The 15,641-nt window shown below is 43.1% G+C and overlaps 2 protein-coding genes across 4 annotated transcripts in view; one reads left to right on the forward strand and one right to left on the reverse strand.

Annotated features, from left to right (window-relative positions):
- Positions 1–1,787: 1,787 nt before the first annotated feature.
- LOC119434070 (RNA 3'-terminal phosphate cyclase-like protein) lies at positions 1,788–8,319 on the reverse strand. Its single transcript, XM_037701392.2, has 7 exons — positions 8,043–8,319; positions 7,157–7,228; positions 6,739–6,914; positions 5,832–6,154; positions 4,846–5,005; positions 3,874–3,977; positions 1,788–2,024 (listed from the first exon to the last, which is right to left on the reverse strand). The coding sequence occupies exons 1-7, from the start codon at positions 8,185–8,187 to the stop codon at positions 1,883–1,885; spliced, it is 1,122 nt and encodes a 373-aa protein (XP_037557320.1). The 5' UTR covers positions 8,188–8,319; the 3' UTR covers positions 1,788–1,882.
- Positions 8,320–8,448: 129 nt separating this feature from the next.
- Positions 8,449–15,641, forward strand: part of LOC119433293 (tRNA (guanine-N(7)-)-methyltransferase non-catalytic subunit wdr4) — a 61,836-nt gene continuing 54,643 nt past the window's right edge. For all 3 annotated transcript variants that reach the window (XM_037700438.2, XM_049659010.1, XM_037700436.2), the window contains exons 1-4: positions 8,449–8,635; positions 10,538–10,603; positions 10,797–10,970; positions 11,505–11,664. In XM_037700438.2, coding sequence (XP_037556366.1) covers positions 8,556–8,635; positions 10,538–10,603; positions 10,797–10,970; positions 11,505–11,664 — 480 coding nt within the window. In that variant the 5' untranslated portion in view covers positions 8,449–8,555. The remainder of the gene's footprint in view (positions 8,636–10,537; positions 10,604–10,796; positions 10,971–11,504; positions 11,665–15,641) is intronic.

Genomic DNA, 15,641 nt, shown 5'->3' on the forward strand with positions numbered 1-15,641 from the left:
TTTTTTCCACACGCGGCGCCTCAGCGGCAGAGCGCCGTTCGGCCCACTCGACCATTGTCTAGTACACTCTAACATTCACGTACGATTTCAACTGATGGCTGTGGCGATGCGGACTCCGCGTTTCAGTTGGACGCTAGCGCCGTTCTTGCTCTTTTGCGTCGCACATTTGCGGCGCTCCTCGCTCACCGAGCTCCGAAAGTAGTCCGCATTACCCGATGTGCGGCCAAATAAGTCCGAATTAACGAGAGTTTGATTGCATTGAATAATGCATACGCCAGCCGGGAGCATGCACCTTGTTGAGAAGCGTGCTCGCTGCCATCCCTGTCGGCGAGATTTTCCCGCAGAAGCCGCATTATAACCGGTATTTCCTCTCACGCGGCTGCACTGTAACCAGTATGCGTATACATGGAGTTCTATGGGAGGGTAAACGGGAGTCGGAAAAGGCCGCGTTGTAGCCAGTTCTGCACCATAAACGGTTACGTCATAAGTGGTCTATACTGTATATAAGATGCTGCTCCCCTGCGGTTCCCAATGAAACTGGGTACATGAAATGTCTACAATGCTGCAAAAGAAACCACTTCCCAGGGGTCAAGAAATTCCAAGTATTGCATATCGTCTTAAAAAGTTAAGGCACAGGAATGCATTAACAAATGCCTAGACAGAGCAAATTTGTCATTACTAGTGGTAACGATGAATAGTAGCATTGACACATGCAATCATTTATGAAAGATAACAAATTGTAAATAGGTAAAGATACTGAGCCACCAGTCCAAGCTTGATCCATAATGTGCTCCCTATGCTGGACATAGCGGTGTTTGTGTCGTCACTTCCAAACAAATACGCATGGTGATGAACGTTGCTGTACATTCTGTGTGCCATAAGAGACATATTACAGTGATTAATACCACTTGAGCATAATATTTCACCTTGTTTGATCGTAGTTCCTATTACAGAGTGTTGGTTTTAAAGGTAGCCATAAAGCAGCCAACTTGAAAATTTGCCCACCATTAGCCTTCAACAGTAGCCAAATCTGGCACAAAGTAGCCAAATCTAGCAACCCTGAGATTCGTATCCTCAGAAGAGATCAACCTAGAATACAGCTCCATTGGCCAAATCTTCGCCTGGAACAGGTTCCTCATAGACGCCAACGCATCTGGTGTTAAGCAAAATTTCGCGAAAGTAATCGTACCTCTGAAAATTATCGGAGACATAAGGAGAGCACTTTTCAATGTTGGTAATGCGGTTCTATAACCTCGAGCAAGGCTCGCTGAAGTAAGCTAATGCAATTTTGACAGTAAAGTTTTATTTAGCAGTGCATTCCCTCTCTGCGCTTTTTTCACAACAAATTCCTGTGAAAGCAAATTTTTTCTCTCTTCCCCGGCAATTTCGTTATTGTGGAATTCAACTTCATAACTTCCTTTACATCGTAATATGCATTTAAAAGTGTGCAAATTCATATAAAATATACGTCACAAATGCTTTTTAAACAAAAAGAGCGGAGCACTTAATGACAACTAGCATGCACCAACTTGTGATCCCATGTGATGTGTCCAACGTTAGTACCAGTTCTACAGTAGAGTTACCTCTTGTCTCACTGTTCATTTACTAATGTACGATGTTTCACATTCAATTTATTGTACAATAAGAAAAATTATGCACACTAGTACACTAACAGGTTCCTATGACAGTGTTTTTCATAGCACTTATTTTGCTTCATAATATCCAGCCACCTGAAGCAAAACCCTCAAGCACAATGCTGCAGAGTAGAACAAGACAAACAGACCTGATGCAAGTCCCTCTTAAATATCTTTATTTACAAGTTTCTGTTCAATGAAAAAAAGTCAGTGCACTTATGAGGCAGGAAGGTGACACTGTAGTGATGCTAAGATGTCGTCTTTGCCAAGTTGCTGAATCCAACCCCTACGCACGTGAGCTGGACTTTGGGTGCCCCCTCACCTGGGCAATCGCCCTCCACTTTGAATGTTACACCAAAGAAATCCCGAAGATGGCGTAGCATTTGTATCCTGAAAAAGCAATGCCTAAAGTCATTCTTCAAGTGAAGGCACTCAGAAGCTGCAAAATGCCAGATAAGCTTGGAAAACAGAAGCCACCCTGTGCTCGCATTATGTCAATTCAAACAAGTCGGAAATATTTGAGAGAAGGAACGTCCCTCTTCGTTGTGCACCCAGATATCGATTACATGTCACTGTCTCACCATCGATTACATCACTGTCTCACCATCGAGTTACCATAACAACTGGGCACACTCATGTTCTGCACTATTTCACGCTACCTGTTGATCCTTCTCCCTCCATAGCATGCTTTGTCTCTGATTCTCGTCACAGAAAGCACCTCATTGTTCGCTCATACCAACGCCATTAGTTTCTCATGAAGAGACTCTCAATCACGTCCTGCCACTACTCCCGCTTCAGCGAACAACGGCAGACTCTCCGGTGTGCCTTGAGCAGACTAAACAATCTGCCTTTTACGAAAGCTAGGGTTTTTGGGAGTCTGGCTTCATTGCTCATCAGTCTAGAAAGCCGCACCTCTTTACAGTACCTGGAATTCAGGCTTGGGTGCCCGGCTGTAGACAGACCGCACATTGTCTAGTGCAAGTGACTGATACGAGCGCCTGCCTTTTCTCTTTCATTTGCTCATCCCCATTATCACATGTAGGGTGGCAAACTGGACAGTCTAGTTACTTTCCCTGCTTTTTTATTGCGATAGCAATTATATGGACACTCCAAAGCAGATTTCTGCCGTCAGCGTCGCCGTCAGGTTCCGTATGACGTCAATGGAGATGAAATCGTCGCCGCGCGCCGAACGCTGTATGTGCGAGTGAAAGGGCGCGAGGGACGCGCGTTCTGCGCCGTGCTCCCTTAAGGGCTGCAGAAGTAGGCATCTCTTTCCTCCTTTACAATCACCATATATGTAGAGCAAACGCGCCTTCTTCAGACGCGCGAAAGGCCTTGGGAGGGGGGGGGCAGGGGGAGGGAAGGGAGGCGACGTTTAGCTGCGGCACCAAGTACCTATTTATATCAGAGGCTCCGGCAACAGTCGTCAACGCCGCATGCATTTTGTGCGAACGCGGGCAAAACGCCGACGGCGTCGACAACAGTCCTGCGTATTGCCGGTGCTGCTGCATGTCGAAGTTTATACAGCTGATAAAGCTACTATCATTACGCCGTATAGCTCTCCACAAATTTGCTATCGCAATCGATGCTTCGCCTTTCAGGTGAAACTGCGACAACTTTTTTCTTCCATATCTCTCTCTCTCTCTGCAGTTTCTGTCTACAATTAACATTGTGGATAGAAAGAATTTTTGCCTTGAAAAATAAATCACCTTGAAAAAGGCAGGATGACAACAAATTTTGCAAATTACAAATCGTACTTGAAATAACCACTTCAGCAGTAGGTTCCGTCTTTTTGGTGTACAAGTAAAAAAACGTTTAATGCAAACAAACACACAGAAAAGAACAGCTCCAGAGCTGGGGAAAATGGCCAGGGAGCGCACAAAGTAAACAGAAAATTATTTTTTAAAAGCCATAAAAATGCCCACTGAGAGTGTTTTTCTATTGCACAGGGGAAGCACATCAAGTTTTCCTTTCACCATTCTAATCGGTGGTGGTACACCGTGCAGCCCAATGACCCTTTGATCTATCGTAGCATACGACTCCCACAGCCTGCACTAACCACACATTCATTGCAGACCGAGGCTATACAAACTGTGCTCAATGCACTTTTACAATTGCACACAGAACAATTAATACACCGTGCCCAATTTGTACATTTTTTTAGTTAAGATTCCCAATTTACTTGTCAAGTGAATGTTTGTCACAAGAACCTAGCGATAATTGTCCTTATTACACTTACGTGTAAGGTGTCAGCGGTCCAACAATGCACTTGGAGACGTCAGGAGGGCCAAGACACATACACAGGGCTGCCAGACCTTGGTTGGATGAGTCAACACAACCACCCTGCAATGTTAAAAGAAAGGGAAATAGCGTGTTCATTTGGGCTAATTGGCACGTCTTGTTGAACAACAGCTTCAAACACCGCGACACAGCTAAAGAACCACAGGACAGAGCACTGTCGGTGGTTCTTTTGATGTGCCCTGTGTTGTGGTGTTTCAAGCTTTTGTATTTAATAATAGCAACAACAAGAGCAACAACCAGCTTTTTATTTCGGTTCACGGTATACACTGCAGACCAAGGAAGATAGGACTAAAGGTGTTTTGCAGCACCTGACAAAGGCCCAAACTCCCTTCGGTAGTTCAAGCACATGCGGTCGCAGCACGAGATTTACAAAATGTTACACAATGTTTACAAGGTCACTAACATGTTCAAACATGTTCCATGTCGCACGTAATGATAACAACAAATACAAAAATAACGTGTACGAAGCTAAAATCACTTTCAGCAATGCAAGTCATTATGTAGCATGCAAACAGTAGTTTAAAGATTAGTCTATGTTTGTTGCAAAGCATTCATTGTAGATATAGAAATCAGAACGAGGTCTCTGAAGAAGAAAACAAGACAAAGGTTCACTATCTACCTGTAATTCGAACGATAACCAGTTGCAGCATTTTTGCACGAAGAAATTAATATTCCCATTAACACAGCACTGTGTTTCCACTACGGTGCTTCTTGTGGAATGCACTGGCCAGCAGGAGTAGTAAGATGCCCACATACCTTGCCTGTTTTCAGTGACCATGGCAACCTATTTTTGCGTACAGGAAATGCTCTGTATAGATCAACATTTGCATTCGGAAGTTGGGTTTATGACAGGTCTTACTGCCACACATGAACGACTGTTGGACTTAACAGGTTGTGATGCAACTCTCACCCGGTATATCTCACGAAGCAATGCGCGAGCTGCCTGCTCTCCAACATCCTCGGGCACACTGGGGCTCTCCACAACTCCTGCAGGATTAGACATGGCTTCCGCACAGAGGAAGGCACCCTGGGTTGTCTCAGCCACCAGGCAGATGCCAAAGCCAGGAGACCTGGTAAGTAGAATTGGTTGTGGTTAGTCGTCTGTGCAGATGACTCTAATGGTGCAGACACATTGCTTGAAGGTCAGTAGATGTGTACTCTACATGAACATGTGCACTGTTCTTTCTTCTAATATCTGTAAAGAATGCAACAGAGATGATTGCATCGGTTCCTCCATTTTATTATATTTCTTTCTTTTCTTCAACATTCCAGTAGGCCTCCCACTTTGTCCTTATCCTTGCTGCATTCCACAATTTGACATTAACAAATTTTATATAATTTTCAAATAGGCTGTGGATCTTTGTATTATGCATCTTCACTCGTGCCTACTAGACGTCAAATACACCGGCCCCCGCGCTCCTTATCACGTAATAGGGTGTGTCTGGCAAGTAGTTAAATCAAGAGGGGTTCCTCGGTAACAATAAGTTTGGGAGGCCCTGAACTAAGACGGCTTAAGTACAGTGCCTGTACGAATGCTTTCTGCTTACTACGCCTTGTGTTGGATCGACTTTCTCTACAGCTTCTTACTTCAGCTGCTCAACTACATCCTTGTGATTCTATGGTTAGTAGCACTATTTAACAAATTCTTCCTCAGCAGTAAACTCATTTATCACAGCCCTCTAAACACTACGGCAACATGAGAGAGCTTAAGAAAGAGTAGGCGTGAGTATCTTATGCACAGTAACTGTGCCTCAGAATACCCACAAAATAGCATTGGCAGCACTACATATACACAGAACCCAAATTCTGTTACCGAGTGCTGATACCAGCCGCTAAGTCGGGGCCTGCTATTTCTAAAGCCCTCTGGTAAGTATAAACGAACTGCTCAGGCCCTACCTGGTACCCTGGGCACCGCCTGTGTGGTCAGTGTAAAGGTACACGTCCGGCAGGAAGCCCAGCAGGACACCCTTGGCAGCAGTCACCACGCGGTTGGCCACCGTGGGCGACACCCTCACAGTGAAGGCCCACCCGCGCACTCGCTTCACCTTGCCAGAGTTGAGCAGACGCACAGGCCGCAGCGAGCGGCAGATGGGCGCACGAAAGCGCACGCGGCCACCGCCTAGGGGCGCCACCGCGCGGCTCATGATGGTAATGTCAAGGCCTTCCGTGAAGATGAAGCGACCGAGCACTGGTAGGCTGGCGTGCTTGATGGCATCAACCTAACAGAGGAAAAAAGAAAACAAAAAGCAGAGGCAAATGTAGGCAAAATAATTTACAAAGTACCCCAGCTTACAATTACATTTACAGTACATACCTTAGTTGCAGAAACATAACACTTTTTTTTATTAGTTTGAGACCACCAGCTTGGAGAGGCATGTTGCGTATTGTTTGAAACCATGCTCCAAATGTAACGTAGCACTTTCTTACTCTGTATTCTGCAATTCAAAATGTAGCAAGCTTAACCACCACGCGACTGACTAAGCATTGCAGTAAAGGCAACCTCTGAATGGCCAAGGTGGGATACAGATCTGCCTGCATGAGACGGATCACATATTGGCAAGAAAGCGACTAAGGAAAAAAAAAACTATTGGCACACACTGGCACAAAGGCCGATGTGCTATGCAATGTGAGCCTGCACGTTACCTGGTGCATTCGCGCACCATTTTATTTTAGTCCCATGAATAGGGCAACAATATGTATCATAAGTGCGCTACGCACTATTCGTAACTCTGCTTAGTTTCAACTTCAATTACTACCAACAGGCCTTCTGAGGTAGCAATACTCGTCAGCCACATATTCTCACCGAAGGATCAAGCGGGTGATGAGTGACGCCCGTTAGTGTGACATCCAGCGGCTTCTTGCAAAATGGAGCCAGGCACAACAAGGCCTCCAGGTAGTAGCCCACTGACCGCTCTGTCGAGCAGTCATGCTCCACTTTGTCCCCGTACAGAAGGCCTGGCCTGTAGCGCACGCACGTTCCTGTAGTTTTCACAAAGAAAGCACCAACAGCAGTCAAGCCCTAGACTAAGCAATACTTGTTATGATAGAGCACACGCTCAAGCATCAACAGAAGAAGCAGGTAATAGCCAACTGCAGCGCACTATACCATAACTAGACATTGCCACCAAGCACTTACAAAAGAACACACGGTCTTTCTGCAGAATCCCTCACTGCGTAGCTGCCTAAGCAGGTGAAAACGTCTGGTAGAAATAAAAGCCCACCTGTTTCGCTGATCTCAACAGCACTTCCATTTGTGACCTTTTCCAACAGCTTGAGCAAATCGACCTCGAACTCTGCAAGAAAAAATACCCCACATTTAGCAGACGTAGCTCATGGGAAGTTCGGCATGCAGCTTTGATCCACAAGATACAAACACGAAACTGTGCGAACTCTTTAGAAGCGGGATGGGGGGAAAAAATGAACGGGCACTTCGCTGATTGCAGAGGCGATTCTTAGCACCGTTCGTATTATGCATGAAATATGCGACTTCACACATTCAAACGATATATAAGCACGCAAATACTCGGCTTTGTGCAACCGTGCCCTGTCCTCTCGTTATTCATTACGGCTGCTCTTGGGTGATCTGCACCTCCAACGTTGTGTTTCCGGACACGTTGCGAGTGCACATTTTGACGCAGTCGGCTAGTTACACGCCAACTCTGCAACACTTGTCATTCACAGACCAGCACCGAAATAAACACAACTTCCACGTATTCACTGTCAAAATGCCATTAGCATAGTTTCATGACTCGTGCGTGCGATCGAAACTTTCCTGTCGATTGCAGCTTCACCATGGACGGTAGAAACGGGTCGTCCTTCCGATGCCACTACTCTCTGAAGAGTCCAAATTGAAGCACCAACAGAACGCGCTCGCAGTTCGAGCAAGCCTGTTTACCATCACCATGTAACCACTCTCACGCGCTAACAGACTGACTTAGGAGTTGAGCTCTTCGTTCTTTCTTTTAAACCTGTGCTTCTCGCAAGTAGCAAGAGGACAGCAGTGGGAAACTAATGCTGGCAAACTTCTCTTCACAGATGAAAGTTGGCAACTTGACAGCTGGTTCACTGGAGAAGAACACGAAAGAACAGTGTAAAAGCGGATCGTACTTCTTAAACCCGGTTCTTCGTCTCTGTGGCGTATGTTCTTGATTTCGATCGGCTTGCTGCTAAGGGTAGATAGCACAAGGCGTTGACGGAAGAAGTTGCAGCCGCTGTAAGTCTGCGAACACGCCGCCGAACGGGGCGCCGCCATCTTTGCTATCTGCGGTTGGCTTGGCGCGGCTTGGCTGGAAACAGCTCCAAATACAAATTGATGAACATTCGCAGCTATCTATTTCAACAACCTTAAGCAACGTAGCGCAGGCCCAAAAAGCTTATAAAAATTAATAATGTATGCTATTTATTTGTGTTTGCTTGTGCGCAAAACTATGACATAAAAGTGTACTTATAAAACCCGCTAAACTTGGCGCAAATTGCGTTTCAAGGTTGCGGACCCTGCAGAGCACATGGCCGCGCGCATGGCGAAAACAGAACCGCCTAGCTTCTGCTCACGTCAGTCATGTGTCACTGTTTGTTGAATTAATCAAACTACATTTATATAACCCTAGTTGTCATTCCAAAATGGCCTTCATACGGTGCATGAACAACAGGATCGCGCTGGTGTGCGTCGACTTGGTGTACATATATGAAACGAAAGACGGGTACGTGTTAAATGTGCGTGACGGCGCACGATGCCTTTGCGTGACCTGTGAACAGGATACACTGCACACTTTGTCCTTGTTTACGACTGATGTGGCGTGAGAATGTCACAGGAGGTTGCAAATTAATGTTAGAGTAGGAATAAATGGTCACCATTTCCGTTCCTGTGTCGTGTTGTTGTGGGAGCCGTCGTGTAACAGGTGAAACATCGTTGCTATAGTCGTGCCCAACTTGAAACAGCCGCTCTTACTGAATCCTGTGAGTAATAATGTGTGACAAATAGGAGTGGACTAGTGATACTGTTAGATAACAAAGTCCTAATTACACACTTTTAATTGGACCAACTATTGACATACTGTCGTGACCAGACGGGTAGCGTTCACATTTTCCTGGGGGGTAGGTATTCTGTGTAGAAGCCGAACTAACTGTGCATTGAGAAAGGTACACAAAATAAATCAGTCATTGATGTGATCAATTTGCAAGTTTATTTACGCGTGCTTCAATTCTTTGTGCAATAAAGTTCAGTGGCGATTTAGCGGTAAATGCGAGAGAGGTCCCGGATAAGTTTCGATATACATGTATTATTTCCCAAAGTGCGAGACGAAATACTTCGGCGTTCCAGAGTTACTTTTGTGCTTCAATGCATAAAAGAGTATTTTGTTAAAAAAGTAAGTGGAACAACAGTGCATTTTTACGGTGAGTTTGATGGCGCATGTCTCCAAACTAGTGTCATTCGGGAAATTCATTCCAAGTGGATACGCCTTGCAAATTCACTGGCAACAATTCATAAATTGCTACATGTGCTGTGAAATAATTAGTGAAGAAATCAATTATTGAATTTTTGTTTATTAATTGAATATATGTTCCGATTCCTCGTGCAAGTAATGCCGGCCTCCCTGAATAATCCAACTAAAGGACTATAATTATGTTATTTGCAGCAGGAAATTTTGAAAATACCGCAGACTTATAGTTAACACGCTATATATATATATATATATATATATATATATATATATATATTGGTACAGGGAGTATTTACTCTACAGTAAATGACTAGCACTTGTGTAGTAAAAACTGCACAGAGTGCACAGGTTCCAGCAGGTTTTAAGTCCCACAGGAGAGCCTCTGACCCAGCCCCACAACGTCTTTGTCTTCACCATTGCTTGTGACATTATCCCCGGCCGCTGAAGCACCGTCCCGGTGCTTGTTGTGGTCAAAATGGGTTATATATATGATCTCCCAAAGTGGTGGGATGAAATACTTGCGGGGTGTTCCAGTTACACACACACACCCACACACACACACACATATATATATATATATACACACACACACAAACTCATACGCATATATGCTCTTCTAAACTCTACCACTTGACCAGCTTCTCGCACTGCACACACATGCTCTCTTTTCCTACCTTGTCACTCCTAATGCGAACACATTAAATGAATCTCCTTACATTCAATAACAACACATAACCACCAGAAACAGCTGTTACTTTCTAAAGTACTTCACGCACAAGAATTATCAATAAAAGTATGATTCATTAAAAAGTCCACCACAAACGCCCTGACAACAAGCAATCCTACTTTTTCAGTGTATGCCTGTCTACAGCCACAAATACAAGTTCTGCACGCACATTCAGTAGTATACAAAAAATTAAAAACAGTCACTTCTATATGCACTTTATGAGGATATGACTTGCTGCAGGTTATTTAATTATGACATATCCAGGAGCAGCCGTGAATCCTACTACGTGATCAGATCACGGTATTATACTACCTGTCCTTAACAAAACGCTGCCTTTAAGTGGGGCTGCCTAAAGTTCTCTCTCTCTCCCCCCTCTTCCCTGTAGTTGATGCTTACGGTCGTGACATTTACTTTCCTTTTCGTCCTTTTCGCAGTGGCGGCTTTGACAAAGTACAGCTCGCCATTCCCGAGGAGACTGGCAAAGATTCTGGCCAAGACAGGTAATGTTTGTGTAAAGCTCGTTGCCTAATGGTGCTCGTTGTCCAACGTAGTGCTTGTTGTCCAACTTAGTGCTCGTTGTCCAACTTAGTGGAGCGCATGAACACCTGTTGTTAGGGCAGTTATGTTTGCCTCAGTACCACTATACAACTAAAAAAAAATCAACTGGTATTATTTGTTTTGTTTCAATCCAAGTGATGAGGAGGAAGACAGCAAATCATCAGGAAAGAAAGACAAGCAGGAGGAACCCGGTTTTTCCTGTGCCAATTTTTCACCTTGTTCGACTTACTTCATGGCAGTAACTCACGCAAAGAGACTCGTCGTCTGGAAGCGGCACAGTCCTGGAAACTGGGAAGCCATTTTCCAAAGGTTGGTATATGCAAGGTTGCACTTTACATTATAAGTGACTGTGTTACAGCTTTATGAGTAAGAATGCAAAGACTTGCTTGGTGTGGCTTCTGCTGGCTACAGCGTTCATGTACAAATAAGTTGTGCTAGTAGCCTCTTTCCTCTTTACATGAGTTGAGTGCAAGGCACTACAGAACAGGTTTTTAATTTGAGCTTTTGGATTATTTGTTTTGGCAGTACATTGGTATGGGCTGACTAACCATTTACTATAATAAATAAAGGTTGCATTGCATTCAAAAGATAGCCTAAATACTTAAAAGTACCAGAAAATTTATGACATTTAATTGCGATGACATCATTTGCTTTGTGCTTCAGGTGCAAGATTTGAAAGGAAATTTTGGCCTCTGTCTACATAACTAATCATCATCAAAGAACTGCAAATAGAATTTATTAAATGTACTCATTCAATCTGAACTAATTTATGTCATTAGGGAAGGATGCTGAAAATTTCCTTGTTCTCTCTCACTTCATCGATTTTCATCTTTGGTCATGCAGGTGCGTGGCACGCAAATGTGTTCAGGTCCGGATGTGCGCCACCAAAGACACCATTCTTGTAGCAGACCGCTCTGGTGATGTCTACTCCTTCCACTTTGATGATCCGGAAGATTCCAGGGGTGAGGCCATCATTGGCCGTCTCTCCATGGTCCTCGACATGGTAGGCCTTTACTCTGACCACCATGACTTTAGTTCCATAGCTACAAGGCTAACCCTGACATTGGCTGTTAATGAGTTGTCAAGACATGCCGTGGTCATTCCTTGCTTTGTGTCTGGTGTTCCGGTTCGAAGAGGTGACTTATGACGCACGTGTACACCCTTCATCAGGTTGGAATTTTGTACATTGTCACTTCAAAGCAGCTCAATGCATGAAAGGTTTTACAACAAAACATTTGCTGTTAACAACAGTGATAAAGGCTAGGGAAATGTGCAATTAAGTGACACAGCAAAAAAGAGAGATTGATATAGCATGTTGTTCTTCAGACGTACTTAATTATTTGCCTCTTCTCTTGACTGTTGTCATTAAGAAAAAGAATGTCTGTTGGCACTTTGTAGCACCAATGCTAGTAGTGCACCCTCTTATCATCAAAGTGCCTAGCTTAGGTATCATAAGGTGATCTAGCAACAATGTAGTCATGGTGACAAGTTATAACAGTGGGCCTGGAAACGAGCTCACAATTAGCACGAACATGGTGCATGTTTTCTTTTTAAGCACCTCTGATAGCAAATTATAATTAGTGTTTGCACTGGTTTGCGAAACCTCTTGTATGACATCTTTTGTGTGTCATATGTGCCTTTAAGATGTATATAATTGTGAAAAAGTTTATTTGTGATGGCAAGTTATAGTCACTGTTCACTCTGGTTCTTGTCATCTTGTCTGAAGCCCTATGGGCATCATACGTTGCATTGTGGAAAGCATTTTGGAATAAAATTCCGCCGTACTGTGCGCCGTAATCTCAGAGGTAACAGCTGTAATTCGCCAGGTGCATGCTAGGCCAAAATATTATGCCACAGCAAACACAGAGGCTTCACTTAGTAGCGTAGTGCTTTCACTGCGCTAGAGCTAATTCATCGCTAGGGATCCACAACTGAAATGAATGGGTGAGAGCGCCCACATCAGCAGGGACACTGGAAATTGCTGTCGCAGCACCTTCCAGCTGCAGTTTTATGCAAACGGCGTAGTTTTTATTATCCCACTTTTGCACTTTAAGGTTAACTCGGAGACTAGGCAAGCTGTGCCGAAAATCCAACCTCGCGATGGCAACAAGCACAAGCCTACAAGTACCAAAAGCACAACCCAGCACAGCACGTAGAGATGGAGGCAATAAGGATGTTATCCAGGGACGTTAGGTCCAATGTCATGATTTTATTTATTTATTTATAGATACTGCGATCTGAAATCAGATCACAGCAGGGTGGGTATACATAGAAATATGGAAGCATGTAAACACATACAAAATTCATCAAATATGCAGGCATTTTTCAAACACTGGTGAAGAATACAAAAAAAAAACATACAAGTGAATATACAAGCAAATAACTCACATAAATTCAGAACATTTGCAAGCATTTTTCAAACATTGATAAGGAATTCTGCTTATTCCAGTCTGTTATTGTCCTAGGAAAAAAAGCATATTTGAAAACGTTATTCCGTGCGTTCAAGGGGGTTATTGATAAAGCGTGCCTTCGTCTTGTGTTATAGCCTGATGAGTAAGTGGAGAACTTGGAAGTGTTAACGTTTTAATGGCCGTTTGCAAGTTGAAAGAGGAACTTTAATCGGCAGATACGGTTGCGCACAGTCACCGGTGGTAATCCACTTCGTCTTACGAGCTCACCAACAGACGCACGGCCATATGAATTAAAAACAAACCTAACTACCTTATGCTGTACACGTTCCAGTTTTTTAATATTGGTTAAAGTGAATGGGTCCCAAATAATTACAGCATATTCCAACAACGGACGAATGTAGGAATTATACGCCAATAAACGAACACTAGACGTAGATGATTTTAGTGAACGCCTCAAGAAAAACAGTTTACGCAAAGAATTTGCAATAACAGTATCTATGTGCTTTGTCCAGGAAAGCTCATTGGTTATCCATAGCCCCAAATATTTGTACTCTGTTACCTCTAATAGAGATATGTTGTCAACACTATATGCAAATTAAAGAGGCTTTTTCTTATGTGTGATTCTCATAAAAACAGTATTTTTTTTCAAAATTAATAGACATTTGCCATTGTTCGCACCAAGCAATGACCTTTGACAGGTCATTATTTAGACGCACCTGATCATCAACAGAAGATATCTTTTCATACAAAATACAGTCATCTGCATAAAGTTTCACGGAAACTGAAAGTTCTGCGACAATGTCGTTATTAAATAACACAAAAAAGTGGTCGCAAAACAGATCCCTGGGGGACGCCAGACGCAACCTCCGCATTGTTAGAAGAAGTATTGTTTAAGGTGACGAATTGGTGTCTGTTAGTAAGGTAGGCTCTGATCCAAGTAAGTAACTGGTCATTTTTTATATAATATCCTAATTTATGCATTAATTTGTTATGTGACACCTTGTCAAATGCTTTGCGAAAATCCATGAACACAATATCTGTTTGCTTCCCTTCATTAATTGCCTGTGCGAGATCGTGCACAGTCTCAACTAATTGAGTACATGTAGAAAACCTATGTCTGAAACCATGTTGGACATCTGTAAGTACCTTGTGCTCTTCTAAGAAACCTATTATATGTTTATCAATTATATGCTCTAAAATTTTGCATGGTGTAGATGTAAGAGATACTGGTCGGTAATTCTCTATGTGTGTTTTTTTCCCGGATTTATGCAAAGGTTTGATTTCGGCCGTCCTCCAGTCATCCGGTAGGGAACCATCGCGTAATGATCTGGTGAATATGACATACAGGTACTTAGCACACCATTCTGCATAACGCTTTAAAAACGCATTTGGTATATTATCTGGTCCTGGTGACTTTTTAGTATCAACGTTCAAGAGCAAATTAAAAACACCGCTCTCAGAAATAACAACATCAGATATAGCAGGAAGCGATGTAGAAAAGTTGGGAAGGCAACCATTATCTTTGGTAAATACCGACTGGAAAAATTTGTTAAAAGCAGAACAAACGACAGTTACACATTTGCCGTCTATCATGAAACCACTGGTGGAAGAAGATTTAGATGTGATTTGGCGCCAGAATCTCTCGGGAGATGTTTTAATAAATGAAGGCAGAATCGTTTCGTAATATTTTTCTTTGTCGCAAATTATTTTCTGTTTTAGTTGTTCAGAAGTGTCTTCCACAATAGATTTTAAAGTTACATTTGTTCCTGATTTCGTTTTTAACCTTTTAAGCGTTCGCCGTAAGCGTAACGTCTCACGAGAAATCCATGGGGTTACGGTGCACAAAGGGTTTTGCAATTTTGGGAACAAAACGGTGAATACATTGAGAGACAATTTCCCTAAAGGAAAGCCATAACTCATTTATATTACAAGTGCTGTTTCTGAAGTAATCGAAGTAGAATGCAAGCATATCTAGAATAGATTCATCATCAGCACGAGAAAAATTGGGAAACAAGTGAACACAGTTTTGGCGATCAGGGTAGACATTTGACAAGCTCAACAGGACAGCTTTGTGATCAGAAATCCCATTTGTGACTTCACAGGTTATCGCATTTCGGATAGTACCACTTACAAAAAATAAGTCTAGAATTGAGCCTACCGCTCCTTGTACTCTCGTGAAATTATTTACCATTTGCAGCAAGTCAAACGTGAATACAATATCAAAGATTGTGTTATCAACACTGTGGGCAGAATACAATGAAAAGGTGTGCCAATCGATGTTTGGTAAATTAAAGTCCCCTGCAAGTAGTATTCTGTCATCCGATTTTACATGGCAGTGCATATATTCCCTCAAGTTTTCAAGTACCACAGCAGAAGAGTTTGGAGGCCTATAAAAAACGCCAAGGATGAAGCGGACCTTGTTGATGTATGCTTTGCAAAAGACAGCTTCAATATCTTGCGCATCGGGCATTCTAAAAAGTTGTATTGCCGATTTATATAAAATGGCCACTCCTCCACCTCTTCTGTCGCGGTCACACCGAAAGACCTTATAGCCCTTAGGAACAAATTC

Source organism: Dermacentor silvarum, chromosome 11 (genome assembly GCF_013339745.2).
Source record: "Dermacentor silvarum isolate Dsil-2018 chromosome 11, BIME_Dsil_1.4, whole genome shotgun sequence".
Classification (NCBI taxonomy): domain Eukaryota; kingdom Metazoa; phylum Arthropoda; class Arachnida; order Ixodida; family Ixodidae; genus Dermacentor; species Dermacentor silvarum.

What these genes read in the sequence shown, in the direction of transcription:
- LOC119434070 (XM_037701392.2), bottom strand. Translation starts at nt 8,187, where the DNA reads ATGGCGGCGCCCCGTTCGGCGGCGTGTTCGCAGACTTACAGCGGCTGC. An exon ending in GGCGGTGCCCAGGGTACCAG is followed by an intron (nt 5,006 to 5,831) that starts GTAGGGCCTGAG and finishes TCTACTTACCAG; the next exon opens with GTCTCCTGGCTTTGGCATCT. An exon ending in TGCTTCGTGAGATATACCGG is followed by an intron (nt 3,978 to 4,845) that starts GTGAGAGTTGCA and finishes TTAACATTGCAG; the next exon opens with GGTGGTTGTGTTGACTCATC.